Raw genomic sequence first — 23,810 nt, forward strand, 5'->3', positions numbered from 1 at the left:
AATGCTATTATTTGGTTAATGCCTATCTTTTAATGTGTTGTCAAAGTATTTTGTGTTTCTTCATTGTATTTAATATTCTTAATATTTATTTCAAGTTTCCCAGAACAAAAGATTCAATTGTGCTTAAAGCACGCAACTATGTGTTGATTATTCAACGATAATACTATTTTCCAGTACTACATAAAGTGTATATACTTGCCCTGTATAACATATTGGCTAACGTTTGTGCCATCGGTTCATTTCCCATTTGATCGAAAAAGCATATCACCGTAATTCAAGTTTTCCAACGTAAAATGTTACCTAACTTATACGACCAAAACAAGTTTATCATTCCTTTTCCTCAAATAGTGTACTCTTAAACGCACATCATCCCTCACAACACGAAACCGTAGAAATTCTTCGAATCATATAAAAATATTCTCATATGCTCCCAAATTCATTGTCAGCACGTCCTAATTTTCTCTTAGAATTACAATACTCACCTGCCAACATTGTGCCAACATATTTGTTACAATACTTCGTTTTCTAATTAACTAATAAATACTGACTACACAATATACTGAACAAGCTTACTCCAATGAATTTTCTGAAACATCTACTGTAAATATTGTACTAAGACAAACTTTATTAAAAACGCACAGCAAAAATAACAAGTGACAACCTAACATAAAATGTTATTTCATAATTTGCATATCCTTTGCCCTAGAGGACTCAGTGGAAGATTGTCACCTTTGGTGCATGGGGTCCCAACCCCGGCACGTAAGTTTTGTGGTGGACAATCATCGTGTGCGTGGATTTTTCCCATTTATCTTAAAAGTGAACTTTTTTCGTGATCTCATATATAAGATAGGCTATACGAAATAATTGTAGAACGTTATACTATGTCTCTGTTTCTTTAAGTCAACAGTGAAAAACAAACTTTTAAACGTTCGTCTCCTTTAGCCTCAATGCTGAAAATAAGAAATTAGAATTTCAGTTCACAGGTAAAGAGCAACACACATTAAAAAACACAACCTTATCCCTTTAAAACAAGTAATTTGTATCCACAATAGGGCTAACACAACAAGAATAAATCTTGCCTCTTTCATCAGCAACAACTAACCAAATCATCTTTTCTTTTCTCTAGATATACCAATTCAAAAGACAAGGTTCACATTTTGTTAAAATAAAACATCAAATTTTATCTACAACTAATGTAAATTCATTTTCCTTTCATTATTTTTTTCACTATATACAAATATTTACAATTTTTCGTGCAGTTTCACAATACGGATCCATAGTATAAGTAGTAATAGGAGCACAAGTAGGGGCAGGGGTAGCAGTAGAAGTAGGAACGGATGAGAAGCCCCGCCGGGGTTCGTTGGGTTCTGTTCTTGACATAAAATGAGGAAATTAAAGACCCCAAAATTTTTTGTACATTTTACAATCTGTGGATCCGTATAGTAAAACTGCACTCAATTTTTTCTTTCTTACTTTCATCACGGCTTTTTATGGGAGTCCAAAAATAATCTCACCCTTCATTATTTTTTCTTTTTGTTGTTCTCCTTTATTTCCTTTTTCCTCCTATAGCACCTCACGTGTTATATTCACCTTTCCCTTCAAGGTCCCATTTTAACCCCAAAATCATTTTTTCTGCACTTTCTCCCTTTTTCCGTCTTTATAAAGTTCCAATAGCGTCACATTGACACAATCAATGCATGTGTGCCATCTTTTCTTTATCAGTTTATTAATCAGACAACTACTGGAAATATAATACACTTTTTTCTTTTCCCTTCTTATTTTTTGTTTGCAATAATCAGCAGTGGTCATTGCTGTACTACATGCGCTTGCCAACATCTTTTCTAAAAAAAAAAAAAAAAAAAAAAAAAAATGCTTTAATTCTAAAACAGTGAACGTAAATTAAACTTCAAAAATCACACCATAACATTTTCATCATAACAGTTTCTCTAATAAATATTCACATTTAAAACACAAAATTCATTTTCCAGTTTGGCGCTCTCTTCACCTTACATCACTGCGATAAAAACCATCGTAAGCCTGCCATATTTTATCATGAGAATATGGGACACCTTCGATGCGCCTCCCCTCACCAATTTTCTAATACAATCCAATGAACAACAGTAGCTCTGCTTATGAACAACAGTATGGTAGGTCAAAATTCCCTCAGCTGCAGCTGCTCTTCTCCTGCAATAAATTGTACGGAGTGAAAGTATTTACAGTGCAACTAGAAAAGAATCGCCTTAAAAACTAAAGATGACGTCTTACGGGAAAACAATATGCAAATAATATCGTTTTATTTAAATCACTGATACAATTTACCTTCAATATTCTTCGGGCGTTACTGTATGGGCAAAAATTACATTTGTCAATTTAATCTGATGAAAATTTAGCTAATTTTACTCCTTGCGTCGTGTGTGATTGTCAGAGCCGCATTCACACATTTCTTAGCCCTAAACCAAAGCACAATTCGTCGCCCCTAGCCTATTATTTATATTTTATGTTAACTTGCACATTGTGCAATGGAAAAAGTAACATAGCAAATTGTGTCAGTCAACTTCATTGCTTTCAGAAAATGGTACTTCTTCAAATTGGAAGAAAACTTGCATTTCGGTTTATTCATTCTCGTTTATACAAAATTGGAAAACCACTTGTAATGTAGGCTATTACCAACAGTAACTCAGCTGGTGCAGTTTTTCAAAAATTCCAGATCCCCTTGACTGCCAACGGACAACTGCAACTCTGCGCTGCGAGTCTACTGGTTTGTTCGTTATGAAATGAGAGGGTGGCTTGATAAAGCTTTAGGTCGTGCTTAAATCCACACCCCCTCAAGAGAGGCGAGAGGATAGAAGCTATCAAATTTTGACTGCTGTATGATGTCACTATTCATAGCAGCCAATCACTTTTTCCGTATCAAAAGCAAAGGGTAAACATAGGGTTTTACGTCATATGAGCGGACATATTTGAATGAAAAAAACATAAGTGAGTGCAGTTTGTGTGTTCAGTTTTATCATCTTGTATGTTTAAGTTATTAGTAGGTGTGCTTATTATTTCGTAGGTGTGCCACCCTTAATTTCTGATTACAAAGTATAATGTTACTGTTGTGAAACCATTACAAAGGCCATGGTAGGGTTTACATGGGTAATTACAAAATCAAGCGTTTTTGTACTTAGTTTTCTGCATATGCAGGGTGGCACAGTGGTTTACTGGTAGTCTTATTTTTGGTGCGTGGGCTCCTTCGATCCCCGTCCAAGTCAATGTGGTAGATAACATCGAGGCATTTTTTCCGAAGGTGGTCGCCCGTCTGGTTCTTGGGGATCCTATGGTACAATTTGTACTATACGGGTGTTTCATGGTTTCATTGCGTTATAACTCTCCTATTTGAGCTTTTTCGTCCGTTTTCTTTTCAAGTCCAGAGGCATTGTAGAAGACCTTACGTATGGTTTTACACCTTCCTGCGTCGAGACATAGGAGGTTATGACGTCAAAATTCTAAATATATATTTTCTTTTATTAAACCTATGTTCATTATTTTTGGCGGGCTTATTTTTGCACGTAGAAGATTGAAATTTTGCACAAACATTCAGTCCACCGAGTAGTATTTACCAGATTTTTTCAGATTTCTGCGTTAAAACAGGTGGGATACAGAGGGGCAAAGGGTTGAAAAAAGAGATATTTTTACCCCAAAAATACCTTTTTTCGGGATTTTCCCGCCTTAGATACATGATGGAGACATGTGAATGGTACCGCCTGAAAGGCAGTTCTATTCTGAAGAAAATGATATGCAAACCATGATCCTAGGGTAATTAGGAATGTCTCAGGGAATTTTTACAAAATATCCTTCTGTATACGGGAATATGGTACAGTCGGTATATATATATTTTTGGAGGGCTTACTTTTGCACCTAGAAGATTGAAATTGTGCATAAACATTCAGCACACCTAGTAGTATTTATCAGATTTTTCAGATCTCTGCGTTAAAACAGGGGGGTCCAGAGGGGCTAAAAGTTGAAAAAAGGGATATATAGACCAAAAAAACCTTTTTTCGGGATTTTCCCGCCTGAGATACATGATGGATACACGTGAGTCATACCGTCTGAAAGGCAGTTCTATTCTGAAGAGAATGATGGGCGAAACATTACCTTAGGGTAATTAGGGATGTGTCAGGGAATTTTTATCAAAATATACTTCTGTATAGGGGAATATGGGACATTTTCGGTATTTTTTTTGGCGGGCTTATTTTTGCACCTAGAAGATTGAAATTGTGCACGAACATTCAATCCACCGAGTAGTATTTAACAGTTTTTTTAGATTTCTGCGTTAAAACAGGGGGATCCAGTGGGGCTAAAAGTTGAAAAAAGGGATATTTAGACCAAAAAATCCCTTTCTTCGGGATTTTCCCGCCTTAAATACATGATGGAGACATGTGAATGGTACCGCCTGAAAGGCAGTTCTATTCTGAAGAGAATGGTTGGCGGATTATAGTCCTAGGGTAAGTAGAGATGTCTCAGGAAATTTTTTACCTGATATCATGGTGTTTTGCAGTAATTTGGGGCATTGTGGAAATTCTTGATAAAATTTCTCCCGCCCTTAGTATTCAAGATAGAAACTTGAAATTTGGCACCACATTCAGTATACCAAGTACTATTTATCAGATTTTTGAGATCTCTACGTTCACACAGGGCCGCTCCGGAGGGGCCCAAAGTGAAAAAAATTCCCCCCGAAAATTTCCCTTTGACATCATTTGGCCCTCTCCTGGTATATAGTATGAGCATGCAGGTGGTACCATTTGAAAACCAGCTTCATTCTGAAGAGAATGAGGTACGAACCATGATCCTAGGATAAATAGTGACGATGCAGTAGCTGCTTGACTGAAAGTCTAAAAAATACCCTAAAAAGCCCGGATCCCTTAAGGGTTAATTCTCACAGCGTATTTATTGTTCATTCACTGCTAACAGGGTTCCCAGCCGTCAAAATTCTTGATTTTTCACTTTTCGATAAGCGATATTGAGAGCAGAAATGGGACGGGATTAAAATCTAGGACATTCGCCTGTCCCGACTAAATTTACGGGGACGCGGGACACTCGAGTCCAAAATTGAGACTGTCCCGTTTTTTTACGGGACGTATGGTGGGCTTAACCATAGCCAACAATAAACGCTTTCTTTCGTATTTCCATGTCCATAAATGTATCATATTCGTAAATATGAAGTTACGATTTTTTCCTCCCTTGCTATTGAACTTATGCTTTTCATTTTTTATATCATTGCTCCGCATGTCTGGCCTACACGTGAGCATCTTTTTCCTTGCGTAGGACAATGATCAGTGTTGCCAGTCCCAGAATCGTCGAAAAACATGTTTTTTCTTTTTAATTTATTCTTCTTCTTCCACACATTTGGACAAGAATGTTATAAAATAGAGGATCTACCCATACAACAAAATCGTGAAACCATACGTCACAGCTTCGCCACACCTACTCTGCCCACTCCACGTCACTAAGATCGCAATGTTTCATGCCAACAATCATGGCGGTAACGAGAGTAACCAATCAGACGTGCCGGGTCAGTTGTTTTTTTGGCTTCACTGAGTTCATAAAATACGTATGGGCAGATCCTCTATTTACTAACATCCTTGCGTTTGGAAGAACGAGGCACAAAACCTCATTGGAATCGTTCCATAAGCTTTCCAACGAAATATCGTTCATGTCCCTGGGACAATTAGGGTCGGCGCTACGGCTGCCAAACTGGAGGCGACCATAACCCATCGAAAAATATATATAGGGTGATACGTAATTGCGAAGTTACGATTGTTTTCTCCCTTGCTATTGAAACTATACCCTTCATTTATATATATATATATATATATATATATATATATATATATATATATATATATATATATATATATATATATATATATATATATATAGTGATACTTGTATAAAGCGGAAAGCGACGGGTCCAAATTTTGTTTCCGTTTTGGACAGATTTCCGTTTTATACAAATCTGAAAATAAATAGCTACAAAAATAAGACAGATGGAAATGGTTTTATTGTTTACCTTTATATTTGCTCTGGAACTCCAAAATGCAGTCTTTCATACTCTGCACACACACACACACACACACGCAAAATATTCTGTATTTTTGTAGTTTTCAGGACACACAACACTTAATATTCTCACAGCACTAAAACACTTCAAATGATGTGAACACTTCAAATACAGTAAATGCAAGGAAATCTACTGAAACTCAAGATGCAGTTTAGAAAGTTACACAAAGTATTTTTAGTTGCAGCTTACCAACATCATTTTTCCCCACTATGCTTATTCACATTTTTTCCACATTTCTTTCAAGGTAAGTTGTTTTGTTCTTTGTGACAAGGCTTTTTTTTTTTTTTTTGTAACACTTCCCTGGCAGAATAGAATGGTTCTAGAAGGTCTGAATAATTTGAGTCAGCCGCAAATTCAACGACGTCCTCAACATAATGAAGAGCTTCCCTTAAAGAACCAATTTTAGGTCCTCTGATTTCTTCAACTTCGGTGACATCGTCGTCTTTTTCTTCTTCATTTTCAGGTCCATGCAAGAGATCCACAGCCGATTCAATCGTAGAATAAGTTGCTACATCTTGATCACTTGAAATGTAAGCTGTTCCGTCATCCGGTTGTCCATTTTGTTGACACAAGAGTTTAACGGCTTCAGCAGTCTCCGTTATTTCTGGTATGTCAGAACTTTCAGAAGGAGAATTTTCAGTAAACCCAGCTTTCATAAAACATTCAGCTATGGTTTCCTTTCTAATTCTTTTAGCAGAAACAGCAACCCAATTTACAGCATCAAGTACAGACACCGATTTCACTAACTTGCTTGCAGAATTGCTTGATGACATCTTACTTACTAGAGATTCCAGCACCAATCGCCTGTAGTGACTTTTAAAGGTGAAAATTACACCTTGGTCCATAGGTTGTGACACACTTGTAGTATTCGCAGGAAACCAAGCTATAGTAACGTTGGGCAATTTTATATGGAGACGGCATGGGGCATTGTCCAAGAATAACAGAACATGACGATTTTCTTTCTTCATCTTCGCATTGAAAGAATTTAACCATTCTTCCATAATGGTACTTATTCGCCACACAACTGGCAGACATTTAACATTTAAATTTTTAAAGCAACGAGGTTTTGCAGATTTCCCAATCACAAGAGATTTTTCCATTTATCCTGTCATGTTCGCGCATAAAAACACAGTAAGTCTTTCTTTCGACATTTTCCCCCCTGTACATTTCTCCCCACGCAATGCGAACGACTTGCTCGGAAGTGCACGAAAGAATAGACCAGTTTCATCACCATTAAAAATGTCTTGGTTCATACAGTAGTTTTGTGTCAGTTTACGCACCTCGGGGATCCACTCTTCAATTGCTTTCGGATCGACATCTTTTGACTCACCACAAACTTCTCTCCACACAACATTATGCCTAGACTTAAAACTGTCCAACCACCCCGACGATGCTTGAAAATCAACTTTCCCCCAAAGATTTGGCAATCGAAAGAGCTTGAGCTTGTAAGATAGGACCAGAAATTGGCAAGTTTTTCGATCTGGCAGTTACAAACCACTCCCATACCAATTCGTTTATTTTCTCGTTGCCCGTTACTTTTCCTACCCGCTTCGCGTTGCCATTCCCTTCCATCCAGCACTTCAGAATTTTGTCCTTCTTTTTAAGTGTATCATAAATTTGTTTTTCCGCACTTAAAACGGCTCATGTTTTCTTTCACCGAAATTTTGTCCTTTTCCTTGGATTCAATGATTTGTACTTTTTCATCCGAAGTGAGAGTCACGTGTCTTTTAGCCATTATGTGTACGACTAAAATAAATCACTATAAAAAACAACTTGTTTTAACCACAGAAAAAAAAAAAAAGATACTGAACACAAACTCAGAATACTGTAGAAATGTACTTGTCTCTCGCTCCACTCCCCCTCTAGTTCTGTTTTTGATGACAACTTTCTGTCATTATGCTCGAAATGCATTTGCTTGAGGAAAATTGTGAACCGTGAACAAGCACAAGCTGTAAATGAAGATTCTCAGATTTTGAAGAGCCGCCAACACAAAGACTTGTGGACTCCCGCATTATTTTAAGACCAGGTGAAGGTGGAGGATTGAAAGCAAATGCAGATAGAAAAAATGGTACATGAACGATAATCTGTCAATCATTGGCTTCAGTGCTTCCGAACAGCAAAAGTTCGTCATAGGGAAACTAGGTCAAATCTCTAGCGGTATTTTGTGATGCATTATTTAAAGGGAAATACTAAAAGAGGAGGGTTCACTTGTTCTATTAAGTGACATTCCATATTGATCTCTTCACCTCCAAATAAAACACGCACAAGAGAGATGAAAGGTAACCTGTTGCAGCCTTCCACTGCGAAAAAGAGATTCCGTTTTCTGCAAGCTTCAAAGGTTCCCTGGGACTATTTTTGCTTTCCGTTTCCGCGTTACGGAAGATTCCGTTTTACAGAAACTATTTGTATAGGAATTCTCATAAGAGCTGCCGGGACTTTGAAAAATGTCCGCTATAGACAGATTTCCGTCTTATTCAAGTTCCGGTTTAAGCAAGTTTCACTGTATATATGATTGCACCCAATGTCTGTCCTACATGTGAACATTTTGTTTCTGGCGTAGGACAATAATCAGTGTTGCCATCGGAAATGTGAAAAAACTGTATTTTCTTTTTACTTCTACACGTTTGAAAAAGTTACCTCATTGGAATCGTTGTTCAATAAGCTTTCGAACGAGGTATCGTTCATGTCCCTGGGGAAGTTGGGGGCGTCGCTAGTGCTGCCAACATGAGACTAGACCACAATCCCTACTAAAGAATATACGGGGGACTATAGTACGTACGAGGTTCCAAATTTTTATATGCCTTGCTATTGGACCTACACCCTTTCTTTTTTATTTAATTTTACTCAACGTCCGGCTTACATATCAGATCTTTTTTCCTTCGTACGACAAAGAACAGAGTTGCTAGAGGCCCAACAAGGTCAAATTTGTGGGTTTCCTTTGTTTAGAAAAATACACTGAAAAAGGGTAAATTCAACATCCCTTTCATTCAACCCCTCGCAAGCCCAAGAGCCATATAGAAGATATCACTAGTTAGTATGTTCATTTATCTCTATTGATATCGATTTTTATGCTCCTTTGGGGGGCGAGTGACCCCTCAAATGCAGAGTAGGGGAGGGAAAACTAACAATACCCAACTTTCTCCCATTGTCCCTCCTCGCGATATCCTCCATATGGATGAAATGCATATCATTGGAAAATTTCGTCCTTCCTGAAGAGATTGACACCTAAATCATCTCTAGGTTAATTAGGAGCTGAGCTACAGAGGTTTAAACTGCTGTCTGTATCACAGACAGCCGTCCTCTAAAAGTTAATGTGGTAAATTAATATTTACAATATATACAACGTGCATGATAAAACTTGAAAATAAATACACGTTTGAATAATTCCGGCTGAGAACATTAGCGCCTTGTCACCTTCGAAGATTACGTCGTAGTTAGGGCACATTTATTCCATTGAATGTTCCTGGTCACCTGTCCACATAATTTCTGGCAATAATTTGTCCCTTAGGGGTAATAATAAGAGTAGCGAAATACCATGATATTGCATCCACAGCCATGTTTAGGGACTAGGCAGTCAGAAGGATATACCTCTTTGGGCAGGCGTATTAGTCTCCTCCGATCATAGGCGGTCCATATTTTATAGTCTCGGCACAATTTTTTTCATGAAATCGTAATGCATTCGCGATCATTGAGATTATGCATCTCTCATCGGGCGATGATTATAGAAAGTATGTTATTCCAAATGTTGATTTAATTCTGTAGTCAGCTCTCACAGCTCCACGGTTCTTTGCAAAATTCCTCTTCATGGTCCGGAGATTTCCTCACCTAGATTAGGTTTTCATTTACTATTCATCCCTTCTGATGGTCACTAATTGTGCGTATCATCATCTTGATACATCTAACATAGTGGCAGGGTTCGAAACAGTCACTTAAACTAACTATGCATCCAGAACTTGTCCAAAAATCGGAAGTGTCTCCATTTTGCTCACCATTGTCTTACCCACTGCACAATGAATCTGTAGACCACCACTTTGCAGTACCATCCAACATAGCACAAACACAAGACAGCCACAGTCCAAGCACGTTCAATTTTAGTGACTCTAAAAGATTTTCTGTTGCAACAATATATGAAGGTTTCTACTATTTTGATATCTGTATATACTGAATCTATTCATAAAGTTCAGGTACTGAAGTTTTCACGCGCCACCCATCTACCATGTAACACCTAATTTATTGTAAATTCACCAAGGAGAAAGCATAGTGTTTGGTACCTGAACCATGGAACGGAGGATTACAAAGATTGAGTGCAAGCGATAGCAGAAAAGTATGAGATTTTGAACACCACAAAGGAACACAAAATAAGTCGCACGAAGTTCAACGAGATTGCACCTGTAGAAGACAAACCATGGCAATGATGTCCACGCGCCTGCGGGGCAAGCAACTGATAAATTTCTGTTATGCCATATTCTGCGTAACCCGGTGAAGAAGCAGTCGGCGATGTCTAGAACATGCAGATGTTACAACTACACAATGACATGGAGTTGACAGAATATCGGAGACCAGTCACTTTCCCATACTGCAGTGGAAGATTTAGACGCCTGTTGCAGCGTCACGCTCACAATTACCATTGGAAAATTCTATTCACTTATATTTTCACGGTTAAGTAGTCGTTTAATCGCCAGAATATTTGTGTGTATGCTTCCACCTCCTGAAAAGCTGTGATAGAAATTCATGAATACTTCAGACTCACCATCTTACCTTATGTAACCTACAACAGCACCTCCGACACACTTTTTTTTTGTGTGTGTGTGCAAAATGTGAAAACCTCTGTCAAAGTGTTTTAAAATGACCGTGTTGGCATCCATTCTGAAGCTTTTGAACCACATGTTGCTCAGCAACAAACAGGAGCAATTCCACTTAGGCCTGGTTTCGCACGAAAGTCCTAAATTTCACTACGCCAACTGACTTGGTATATAGCAGCCCCGACATCAATTTACATAACTAAATTGTGGACAATGTTTCAGGGCAAGAAGTAATCCTGATAAAGGCTGTGGTTGGGTTCCTCCAGGACATAGTATATAATACCATTGATAAAGTGGTCAAAAAGACTTTAGGCGTATGTGAAGTGACTGATGATTATTTTGAACACCAACGCAAAGTTGGTCGGAAGAAACGAAGGTCGTAAGTTTTCATAGTCTGTAATTTGCGTGAAAGTTGTTGGAGGTGCTAGTTGTTGTATAAACAGACCACAATACAAATGCAAATCACCAAGGTGCGTATTGTGTGATGGAATTCACACGACTACGTAACAGTGCAGATTCATTTTCGCACAAAATACAAGAAACAAGCACCGCATAGGAACTGCATTTCACATAGGCAGCGCATCTCTAATGCAGTAGAGTAGATAACTGAGGATACGTTGAGATGCGTCTGGCAAGAACTAGATTATCCGTTGGACGTCTACGTGTGACCTATGGTGCTCGTATCCAATAATTGTAATATCCACAAAAACATACCTTTCTTTCTTATATCAGATTAATATTGCTTTATATGTCATTTCAATATGAAATAAATACCTGTGCCTTCTTTTTGGATAGCCCTGTATAATAACCTCATTCTGAAATGAAATAAAAATAAAAATGATCCAATATTGAAATATTTTAATTATATTTTATTAACAGCTTTTTTACAGTTTAGTTCACTACATTTGATATAACTAGTTTCAACTGTCAATTTCACATAAATACTGGATACAGGTATCATGATTGTCTACATACAATAACTTAGTCAATAACAACATTATCAAGAATGTTTTTAATTAAAATTTGACTAGAATCTTATGTTTGTGCTGCAAATCTTCTCTGCGTTACAATAAAAGTCTCTGTAGTTTTTTCAGCTATTGAGAATGACAGTAAACCAGTGTGTAATTTACACTGTATCATATGTATAAATTAATTAAAAAATGTCTGAGAGTTAGCAGTGATTTTCAGTAGCAACGCGACTGAACGCTCGTTATGATAAGAATATTAGGTATCTTATATCTTATTGGTCTGGAAATGGACATTATGCTCATATGCAGTCCGGACCGACTACAGCAGTTAGTCCGCAGTGGAGAATAGATTCATCTGTACATTTCAAAACTTTTTTCACAGATATTGTACCCGCTAAGCGCTACAACCATCTGTCATCGATCTTGATAGCAGCAAGCCGTTCGTCTGCGGAAAAACAACTTCTTTTCCCAACAATGATAAATCATCCTAATGTTATTACTTACGGTTTACAAAGCAAAAGAGTTGTACACAAAATATCTATGATTCCGCTGGAAGCCCGTGCATAAAGGCAACTTTTCGAACGTACACTCATTCAGAGGAGAGTACATTCACATTCCACAGCACCTCAAAATAACATTAGATTACAAAACAGTCACCAAGTTGCACGGCTTATATCGTGCCGCAACTAGTGAGATCAACAACGAACGTACATTTGGAAGCCCTGGAATGTTTCGATATGCATTCATGTTCAAAAAACGATCTAATAAGCCATTCACTATAACAGATGGAAAATAATAATGAACGTCTATGAAAATTCGAAATGATGTGTAAATGGTCCATTTGTTTCCATGCTAAGTATCTGTTTTTCTCCATACACTCCCCACTGAACAGTTTTCTGATTTTCAGAAAAGTTCGCATTTGCAGTTGCTTCTTCTGTGATTTTCTGAACGAACTTCTTGTATAACTCTAATCCTTCTTCTTTCTTGATGTTTGCATGGTACTGAAGAACTTTGCCTTTTGCTCTTCCACCCAATGTGGCTTGCGGAACAATGAGTATGTCACCCGGCAAGTCCAGTACTGAAACTAGCTTCCCATTGTCATCTTCGCAAAGTTTGATTTTTAATATGAAATTCACTGTAAGATGAAACAACATAAATACATGAATATATACATATACAGCCGCAACTGGCACAAGACAAATTTTCATACGTCTTTCTACTCTGTCTGCTTTATATACATATATAAAGCAGACAGAGTAAAAAGAGGTATGAAAATTTGTCTCGTATACATTGAACTTTTAAAAAAATGTATACACACTTTAGAGGCATATTATACATGACAAATGCTTTAAGTGGCGTTCGCTATGGGTTCAACGTATAGACTATCATTTAACAACAGCAACAGATTGTATTGGTGTTAATCGATGCAATCCGACGTAGTGATTGCAAAAATATGGTTATCATTTGAGTAGCGACGAAACATCCTAAAAGGATATTAGAAGTGTGAGAATGTCTATGAAGTTCAACGACACTGGAGGGACGAATATGAAACTGAACCGCAAACAGTCTACGTATTGCTTGCTTGCGCTGTAAGTTTCAAGTAAGGAAGCGGAGTGACGGATATGCATAGGGGAAAATCATACCGGCTTCGCATAACTACAAGTAATTGCAGAATTGTACTCGAGAAGTGTTTCGAGGGTGGTGCTTTGCAGTTTGAGCACTTATCGTAATTACTGCTCTATGTTACAACTTTTCCCTTTGTATTGTTGTAACACTCACAGTAACAGAGAGCTATTCTATTTTAAAGTATGTATACATTTTTTGGAATAATCGGATATAAAAAGATATTTTTTCGTGTAACTTACAATTCCATACAAAATACAATTGACTTCGATCTATGTCTGAGCAATTGCTATAAAAACTGTTTGAATCTTCCTTAACTGAAAAGTATAGATAAGCGTGTGCAAGAAGAATGTATATTACCACATTCTTGTACATGGTTCCTTTCTCAGGTCGGTGATTTTACTAGGTTTCCCTATTTTTGTAATAAAACATCTAGAAAACGTTTGGCTAATCTAATATTTATCTTATGAAAATATAATCCTTACAACTACAGGATACATTATTTGTAAGCTATTTGTACATATCGATACATTTTTAGTTGTATTATATGCGAGCCTAGTTCCGAAATTAATGTCTCCTATTTTTTTGTGTTGACTTTGTATGTCTGTTCCAGATGTCGTTGGTGTAGTGCTAAAGCTTGAACCTTTCCTCTTTTATTTGCAGCTTGTCCCGTTGTTCTGCGGTAGTTGGTGCCAGCATAGGAGTGTTCCAAAATGGAGCCTGATATGGATGTGCGTATACAACAACGAAGTGTGAATGAATTCCTCACTGCTAAAGGAATTGCGCCGATTGAAATTCATCGACGCTTGGCAAAGTTTTATGGAGACGATACAATAGACGTGAGCAATGTGAGGCGATGGGTACGGCATTTCCAAGATGGTGAAAAGGGTGTTCATGACAAGCCACGACCCTGTCAACCCTGCACAGCTGTCATCCCTCGCAATGAAGAGCGTCTTGATCAACTCATCCGTGCTGATCGCCGGATAACGACCAGAGAATTGTATACAAAGTTGAATGTCGGCTGTAATGCCTTGGAAAAAATGCTGGACTATCTTGGTTATCGCCAAGTCTGTGCGAGATGGGTGCCGCGGATGCTTACAGAAGATCACAAAACTCAGCGAATGGAAATTTGTTGGGACTTGCTGGACCAATACGCAGCTGGACGTGACAATTTTCTGGATAGAATCGTCACTGGAGATAAGACGTGGTGTCATCACTACGACTTGGAATCCAGACTCGGAAGCTGTTGTCAAAGCTATAAGGAAGTGATTAGCCTCAGCTGGTTCCAATTTTTACAAGCGCGGCATGCAGGCTCTGGTTCATCGTTGGCCAAAGTGCATAACAAATGGTTGGAACTATGTGAATAACTGGCAATCAGTAGCTGAAATATTGCTCTGTTTAGCTGTGCTGTTTTTATTTATGTATCTCCATTAGTGTCCATGAAAAAAGGAGGCATTACTTTCGGAACAACCCTCGTAAATAATGCTTTCTACATACATACAAGGTATGATGAACAACACAATCGAATATTTGAATGATTTTAATTGCATTTTGTGCATATGACAATATCTTTAATGGTGAAAGCAAACAAGAAATTCATATAATATATTCTTAGAATTTTCATAGAATTCATAGAATAGAATAGTTTTAGTATATATAGAATAAAGGCATCAGTTTGCACTTCAAATTTATGGCAAAGCTGGTTATTTATTCGATATATATATATTGTACAAACCTATCAAAAACCAACCACGATATGTTTGGCTACTTACAATAGCTATCATAATAATTTGGGAAAAAACACTTTCTTCCATCATTTGTACAATTTTCTGGTAAAAACACACTAGCTAATCAGTTGATCAGCTCTGACTTTGTTTAAATTGTAACCTAGAATAATATATGGTTTTACAGACCAACTATTCTTTACGTGCACTTAAGTGAAAGTCGATTTATGTAGAGCAGAAAGCGCAGAAAGACTACCTGCATAATTTAATTACAGAACAAGTACAGGACCTTTCCAAACATACACACATTTATTATTATTATTTTGTCAATTACACTTTTCAGTATTTTTTTTTTCAGTTCTTCGGATTTATGTCCCCGTAATTTGAAGAAGATAGAAACGCTAATATAGTATCAATCCATACATAACACGTGTATTTTCCAAATAATCACTACACAATCTCAATAAAAATGATTCTACTTGGTTATATATATTTTCTAAGGAATCTGTATATACACTGCTCCACAAAACTTAAGCAAGCCGAGAGAACGTGGTATAAGCGACGTGTGGGGCCCATTCAACACTGGTTAGTGGCATGCAAATACACAGAGACGCGTCAGAGACACACAGGCAAACCGAGCACACGTTCTATTGCATAAGCAGCACCGTTTCAAGCGCGGTGAACAAATTATGCCATGAGGCGCACACCACAGCCTAGTAGTGTCCGAGGCTCCAAGCATTGTGTTAGTGGTTCTTGTGTGAGGTACACACCTTGCAATGACTGATAGACGACATTTGAGTGACTTTGACCGCGGGCGAATAATTGGGCGGTTGGAATTGGGTCGATCGCAAGTGGAAGTGGCGCAGGAATTCAACGTGAACAAAAGCGTTGTGTCAAGGCTGTGGAGTCGCTTCCAAAGTGGAGGTGAAGTCAGTAGACGTCATGGAGGAGGCCGTCCGAAGAAGACGTTGACCGTCGATGACGGATTTCTCACAATTTCTGCCAAACGTAACCGTCAAGAGTCACGCTCTCAACTGGCCAATGAGTTGTTTCAGGCTACAGAACAACGCGTGAGTCGTGAAACTGTTCGTCGTCGGCTCAACAGAGCAGGACTGTATGCAGGAAGGCCTGTGCTGTGTACGCCATTGAAAGTGGAGCACAAACGTGCGCGTTACACATGGTGTCAGGAACATGTTGCATGGGGGAACACCAGTGGGCGCGTGTCATGTTCTCCGATGAGTCGAGATTCAGTTTGTCGTATGATTCTGGTCGGACTTTAGTGTGGAGAGAGCCAGGAACACCTTCAAACTTCATTGCTGAACGGCCTTTCTATGGCAGTGTTTCCATTATGGTGTGGGGTGGAATTATGCTGAATGGGAAAATGGACCTCCATATTGTGCAACATGGCACTTTAACAGCACAACGGTACCGGGATGAAATTCTGAATGCACATGTGCGCAATTTCCGCGGAGCATTTGGCCCAGACTTCCTGTTCATGGATGACAATGCCCACCCACACCGTGCACATCTTGTTTCCGACTATCTGGAGAGCGAAGACATTACGCGTATTGCATAGCCTGCATATTCGCTGGACTTGAATCCCATCAAGCATGTGTTGGATGCTCTTGGACGGCGAATAGCGCAGTACCGTCCACCACCACGCACTCTCCCTGAACTGGGAGCAGCTCTCCTCGAGGAGTGGCAACATCTGCCACAAGACTTGATCAACACTCTGATTTGCAGCATGGAGGCCAGATGTCGTGACTGTATAGCTGTTCGTGGTGGTCACATACGAGCATGGAGGCCATATTGACTGCCTATGCCCTCGCACAATCCAGCTTCACCTGTTGAGGTATTGTTGTGCTGAACTTTTTGGTCACTCTGTACATCCTAACTGTATTGTTCGTCTTCACTTGTGTTGCATTGTGCATCTAGACCGTCGGTTTGTTCATTATACTTGGTGCAGTGATGGTGTCGTTTTATTTTCTGCCACTTTCTTCGAGTTGCTTAAGTTTTGTGGAGCAGTGTATATATATATACACAGTATATCTCGCATTTCACCATGTATCCTGTTTCGGTGTAAGGACAAAGCCCACATTTGTCTTCTATACATACCCAGAGAGAAATACAATACAATACAATACAATACAATACAATACAAATGTGACCGCGAAATGGATCAATTCCTTCATCAATAGTAACACAAAATGTTGCTTTTTACCTAGATAAAAATAACATTTGCCTACAATACTATCCGAAAACGGATTAATTTTTGGAAGGAATCAAAGCGTTTGATTGTATAATTCGTAGCTGAATTGTATGAATTTTAATTTAGCATCCCTTTTAGCAGCGAGGCTATATGAGACGCGGACCTACAGCTTAACGTAAGATCCGAACCACACGAGCTCCTCCCAACAATCGAACCCGGGGTCTCCTACGCCAAAGGCACGTACGTTAACCACTTAGCCACAAGGGAGCTCTCAAAAATTATGACAGAGAAACTAACTTCAAGCATGTTATTGTATTCAGCTTAATATGATCTATCGACTGATATGTAAAGTAAAATCGCTCAAATCGTCCTTAGGCGGCTTCAAAGGAAACGGAATACCATTGAAGAAAACCACATGTTTCTTTGTTACATGAGAGGTATATTTCAACAAGTCCTTCCAGTTGACCTGCTGAAAAAGAAAGCGATGTTGCAATATTATATCCAGTATTTTTTCGTTACTTTTCTTTTCGTTGCAGACTCCTCCTTTCGTCTCTCTTAGCTTAAAGTTCATAATTGTGGGACGTTAAACTGAAATAGTTCATTTGATTTTAGTTAAATTTGGATATGTTGTAATGAAAAAAGAAATCAAAAATTAGTTTCATGATGTGTGCTTATTTTAATCTTAAATAGTACATATCGTTAATATTGTGTAACTTCCATAACGATTACACTTGTACGAACCAAACACGTTAAGTTGTTCGTCCCCCCTCCCACGTAAAGCATCAGTCCTGCAAAAGCCCGATGAGAAAAATATAATCTTTCGTTGCCACCCCCAGATGTCAGTCTTTGAACCGCCCCTGTTCATACTACTATATAGGATTCTTTTAATAAATGTTATGTCGTTAATATAAGTTTAGCGATGGCAACAACGTAGCTCGACACCAAACACGTGCTATTTATGGCTTTTTTGGAGAGTTATTTATGACGGTGGTTAGGGTAAATTTTCTGCTTGAGTACAAAGGAAGCCATTGGAGACCAATTGAAATATCCTGTATTTGTACTCGGGCAATCAGCCACGTGAATTCTACGTCGTCACACGTTTTGAGAACCAACAATATTCTTCTCGTCTTCAGGGTACCGGTCTTCAATTCAGTCAAACATGGCTTCCCCTCATAGGAAATAGTATTCAAAACAACCAATCAGGGTTTGCTAACCATCCAAGTCAACCAGCCAATTACAATTGAGGCCACAGACTGACGCTGATTGGACGTCGCCATTAACCAATCAAACACTGTCCCCTTCTCGCCAGCACCTATATAATAAAGGCTTCTGTTTTTGGTCTCCCATTTTTAATCCTGAAGATGAAAACAATGTTATCGGTTCTCGAAACGTTGGACGATATAGAATTCACACGGCTGATTGCACGAGAACAACTATATTCATCACGACAACCGGAAAGCTTCAGTTCTTTAGGTTTACATTTTTTTTCTCTCTCAATTTTCTTGACTACCTACGCATGAGCTATTACTCATACATTGAATTTGTTCAGCTAAGATGAATCGATTTCCTGTTTGTTTGTTTGTTAAACGCAAATAATATCGTAGAATTAACATCTTTCTTTATGTTGTTTACAGGCCTATGTTTATTTAATTTCTAAAACTTCTGATCCCTAAAAAAAGGTGTGATCCCTCGAACCTAGCCCTCTACGAGAAAAGTCATCACACGCAACTAACCTAATATCTTTTTGAGTTTAAGACCATTTTTTCCATTTTTAATCGTTATCACACTTTTGTATGACACGAAGTGTCCATTAATAAAATAAATAAATAGCAATACCTATTTTATCCAGAATTTCTTCTGATGCTCCTTGAAGAAAACAGATGTACAATATCATTCCTCTGTTAATCTGAAAGAGAAGAAAGAAATAATTGTTCGAAATATTCAATAGAAAAAACTATTAAATTAATAGAATTAGATTTTTTTAGTATACAGTATTAGAATTTTATATCTTGACTCCTGAAGATTAAAAAACCTAAGGTAGGCGCATGTCAAAAAAATAAATAAAAGAACCAATATTAAAAAACAATACACGTGGCACAATCTTCCGTATAACCTCTGAGTAAAACTCTGCTGCCTGGCAATGCAGCCAGTCCAGCACTGATGTCTTGAGCATTTCACTGTCGTTGAAACGTTTCGATGCAAGCCACTTTTTCTGATAAAGAAAAATAAAGAAATCGCTAGGGGCAAAATTGGAGTTGTAAGGGGGATGATCTAATAATCCCCATCGAAATCTGAAGTGTCTCAACAGTACGAGCAGCTGTATGTGGGTTGGCGTTGTCATGGATCAGAACAATTCCAAAGCATAGCATTCTTCTTCGGCGATTTTGGATAGAAAGTCGTAGATTACCCAGTGTTTGGCAATACACATCTGCTGTAATTGTTCGTCTCGGTACCAAGAAATTCCACAAGAATCACACCCTTTTGGTCCAAAACATGGCTGTCATGATTTTCTCAACTGATGGCGTTTATTTGAAGTTATTCCCTTTAGGAGAATCAGAATGCCGCAATTGCATTGACTGCTGCTTCGACTCCCAGTGGCATGCGATATTCAAGTTTCAGGTCCCGTCACTACGTGAGAAAAGAGGTCATCCCTATCCTTCCCCCAGCAGGCCAAAAAATCGAATACAGCTGTCGTTCTTTGTGAACATCTGTCAGTATTTTTGGCAATCACCTCGCACACAGTTTGTGATAACTCAGCTTGTCAGTCACAACTCGATGTAGGAAACTCTTCGGGAAGTTCATTTATTGTGAACCGGTGACTGGATAGCACTTTCTCGTTAACACGTTTCACCAGATTGTCCCTCTGAACACTAGGCCTTCCGCTGCGCTCATCGCCATATTTAATTAAACGCCTTTCCCGAAACTTTCTACACCACTGCCTGATCTTCCCTTCATTCATTGCTATCGGACAGTAAATGGCACACAGTTCCCGATAGATGTTAGCTGCATTCTGTCTTTTGACGTTCAGAAATCATATAACAGATCTCACTTCACATTTGGCGAGATTTTGTATTACGGCAGCCATTTCATCCTACTGATATTCGCACGTATGCAACTGCACTCGGACGACTCTATCTCTGTTGCAAGCACAGAATACTAGGACATGCTCAATTTTATCAGTATTGTCAACCCTACATAAAAAACTGTCAACTCTTTTTTCTGACATAAGCCTCCTACTTAGAGCTATAATGGATGTCAATTTCCCTAATTTCATACAATACCCACTTTCTCGTTCAACAGACGGAATACTCAAATTGTAAATTTACACGTTAGAAAACATAAGGAAAAACTCTGAAGAAAATACGGAGGCTGATGAATACATTTTTTTAAAAGATTAACGTCCAACGAATAAGCAGCAAAGATGAGACGGTGATGATGAGACTGATGATAACGATGGAACGTAGAAAGTGGATGCAAACGGGAGAATCTCGAAATGAAATCTTTCAGTTTAATGTCCCACGCTTATGCCTTTTCAACTATGGGAGACGATGATTAAGGCAAAAGACTAATGATGGAAGACTTGGTGGAATGAGAATGTGGAAGGAAACAGACGTACTCCAAGCAAACCCACTGACACAATTTTCAATCACAAAATTACTTGCCCGGGAATCGAACCAGGGATTCCATGCACCAGAGGCAAGGAGGTAAGTGCTGGACCACTAAGCTACAGTCCCCTCCGATAGAATCCCGAGAAAACCGACACACATGTTTGCTTGTTTGTTCACCACCAAGTCCACTTGGCGCGAGCGAGGATCGAACCAAGGCTCCCACGTAACCAGATTAGCGCTCTATCGCTGAACATAGAAAACTTTGTAAAAAGAAATTAAGTAAGTTTAATCCAGACTTTCAAACTATGTTGATCAACGACGTAGAAACTGTACATGACAAACCGTTAGAAGACAGTAAGATTTTACATTTTGAAGTTAAGAAATTTTCTTCCAGTGTATCATTGACTGATTGTGAAGTGTCACGACGGAAGAAGAAACAATGAGAGAGAAGTGAGTGAACAGTGAAACCGTCTGTTATGATATTGTTACTTTCTGGATGCAACGTAAGAAATGTTTTCTCTCCTCTAAATACTCAATGTGCATCCTGCATCTTCCCTAAGTACATATTCCACTACTAAGACTGTTTTGTTACCGCATTTCTGTATCTTGTCTGTAAACCATTGCTGACACTCAATTCAAAGGTGATCCAACCAAGGATTGTGGCTTCCAAAAAATCTCTTGCTATTCATTTTCTGCGTATTAACTTGTTAAAATTACTTTTGTAATGCAAGTTTATATCAACTGCTCAACAAATTTTGAATGAAATCACAATTTTACGCTCTTGATCTTGTTCTCTGTTTCAAACCCAAATAGTCCTTCTGACTTTTATTTATTTGTTGTTCGCTTTTATTTGAAGTTGCAATATGATGAAATCTTACCTAAGATAAAAGATACGAGCCAAACTTTGATGCTCCTGTTTCCTAAAGTAATTATGTTATGCGGCTGTTATTAGTGAAAATTGTTTGTATGTATACATATGTATGTATAAATTTTTCCCCGTAAAATACCCCGTGTGAATTTTTTCATGAAAAATAATTTACTACGTTTTATGGGTTTATTATTCAAATATTTATTTATGAACTATGAATAAAATCGCCTTAGTTGTTTTTGAGAAAGCACATCCCCAAGAGTAAACTGTCTCCTGTTGATTTTTTCCAAATGCCGTGGTGGCTCAGTGGTAGAACGTTCGTCTCTGGTGTATAGGATCCTTAGTTCGATCCCAGCTCGAGCTCCTTTATAGCTAAACAGTTAGCGTACGCGCCTGTGGCGTGGGAGACTCGGGTTCGACTCCCGGCAGAAGCTCATATGGTTCGGATTCCAAGTTAATCACCAGGTCCCGTCTCATATAGCCTCGCTGCTGAGCGGGACGTTAAATTCAAAATCAACTCTACTCAAATATGCCAGCTTTGTGGTGGATAAACACCGTTCACCGTGTATCTTAGTTTTCTCGGCGTTCTCCCGTTTCCTCCTACTTTCTTCATCTACTATTTCATTCATTTCTCATCATCATTGTCTCCTTTAGCCTAGCAGTATAACCATCGGACGTAAAACAAAGATTTAATTTAATTTAATTTAATTTAATTTTTAGTAAAGAAATGACATACTACAGTATAGAATTGTTAATGATGTATTGATATATGAAACATAAAATAAATCGTTAGAATAGTTTGCGACAAAATAGTGATTTTTTATTTTTTTATTTTCACCTTTTAGTAACTTACCTTTATTTTAGAGAAGCAGAGAGAAAATTAAATTAAAAAAAAAAACTACCTGGAGAAGGTTATTCAAAAATCACTCTCACGAAACCTCTTACGAAATCACTCTTCAAAAATCACTCTAAGTATACCTGTTCGAATCTCGACTTCGAGTTTTTAAAAAACTATTATCATATTTTTTTGTCTCCTATCGTCGCTCAAAAGTAAAAATTGTAGAAAGAGCATACTTACTTCGCGTGGGGTATCCGTTCTCTCAACGTGTACTATTGGATGCTTGAGGGTTGCATGAATACATTGTTGTGCCAACACCCGCGCTTTTGGGGCTTTTGATTCTGCCATGTTACAATCTTCGCTGCACTGTCTTTCACTTATCTGAAAAAAGTGGAATTATCATTTCAACCTACTGTAAGTCCCTGAGCTGTGAAAGAAATGTAAGTGATCAATTGTGACATTAAATAATGTAGAAGCACTTCGAAAGCAAAAAGCGAAACAGATTGAAGCTAGCTCAAAATTAAATCATTCAGCTAAAAATATTCATAAAGACCCATTCGATATTTAAAGATTACTGGAAAGATTTAAACCTAATGAATAAATTCAGTCATAAAGAATGGGATGTGAAAATGAATTAATTGGCATAAGAATAAATGCTCTAGTCTTATAACTAGTCTACAAACTAAAATTTAATAATTTATAATACAATAATGAATCGAATACAGACCCTAAGAGTATATAAAATTCATTTGTCACAGCTGTCCTATACACAGGACCCTAATGTTTTCTATTTTTATTGTGAGATTTCGTGAAATGGTAACTTTAAATAATAACTTTGCATTATCGTTGTTTACAAAGAATTATTTATATTTGGCCAATTTCTGTAACTTCATTACGGGTCTGTCGATTTTTAATAGTTGATAATGTGTTATGATTCTCGCTCTTTAGAGTAATTTGAAACTAAGAGTAATTAGGGGATCATCCATAATATTGGGAATTTATTTGATATAAGTTCTCTGTATAAAACATTGATCACACAAGGTGAGATGAATTATTCAATTCCTCAT

The 23,810-nt window shown here is 38.0% G+C and overlaps 1 protein-coding gene across 5 annotated transcripts in view; it reads right to left on the reverse strand.

The window, feature by feature from the left end:
* Window positions 1-11,753: 11,753 nt before the first annotated feature.
* Window positions 11,754-23,810, reverse strand: part of LOC145662404 (D-aminoacyl-tRNA deacylase 2-like) — a 30,427-nt gene continuing 18,370 nt past the window's right edge. For all 5 annotated transcript variants that reach the window (XM_081727984.1, XM_081727966.1, XM_081727947.1 and 2 more), the window contains 3 exons: window positions 22,984-23,124; window positions 19,266-19,335; window positions 11,754-13,008 (listed from right to left, as the gene is read on the reverse strand). In XM_081727984.1, the coding sequence (XP_081584110.1) occupies window positions 12,680-13,008; window positions 19,266-19,335; window positions 22,984-23,091 (507 nt within the window). In that variant the 5' untranslated portion in view covers window positions 23,092-23,124 and the 3' untranslated portion in view covers window positions 11,754-12,679. The remainder of the gene's footprint in view (window positions 13,009-19,265; window positions 19,336-22,983; window positions 23,125-23,810) is intronic.

Source organism: Thermobia domestica, chromosome 1 (assembly GCF_964235325.1).
Source record: "Thermobia domestica chromosome 1, izTheDome1.hap1.1, whole genome shotgun sequence".
Lineage (NCBI taxonomy): Eukaryota > Metazoa > Arthropoda > Insecta > Zygentoma > Lepismatidae > Thermobia > Thermobia domestica.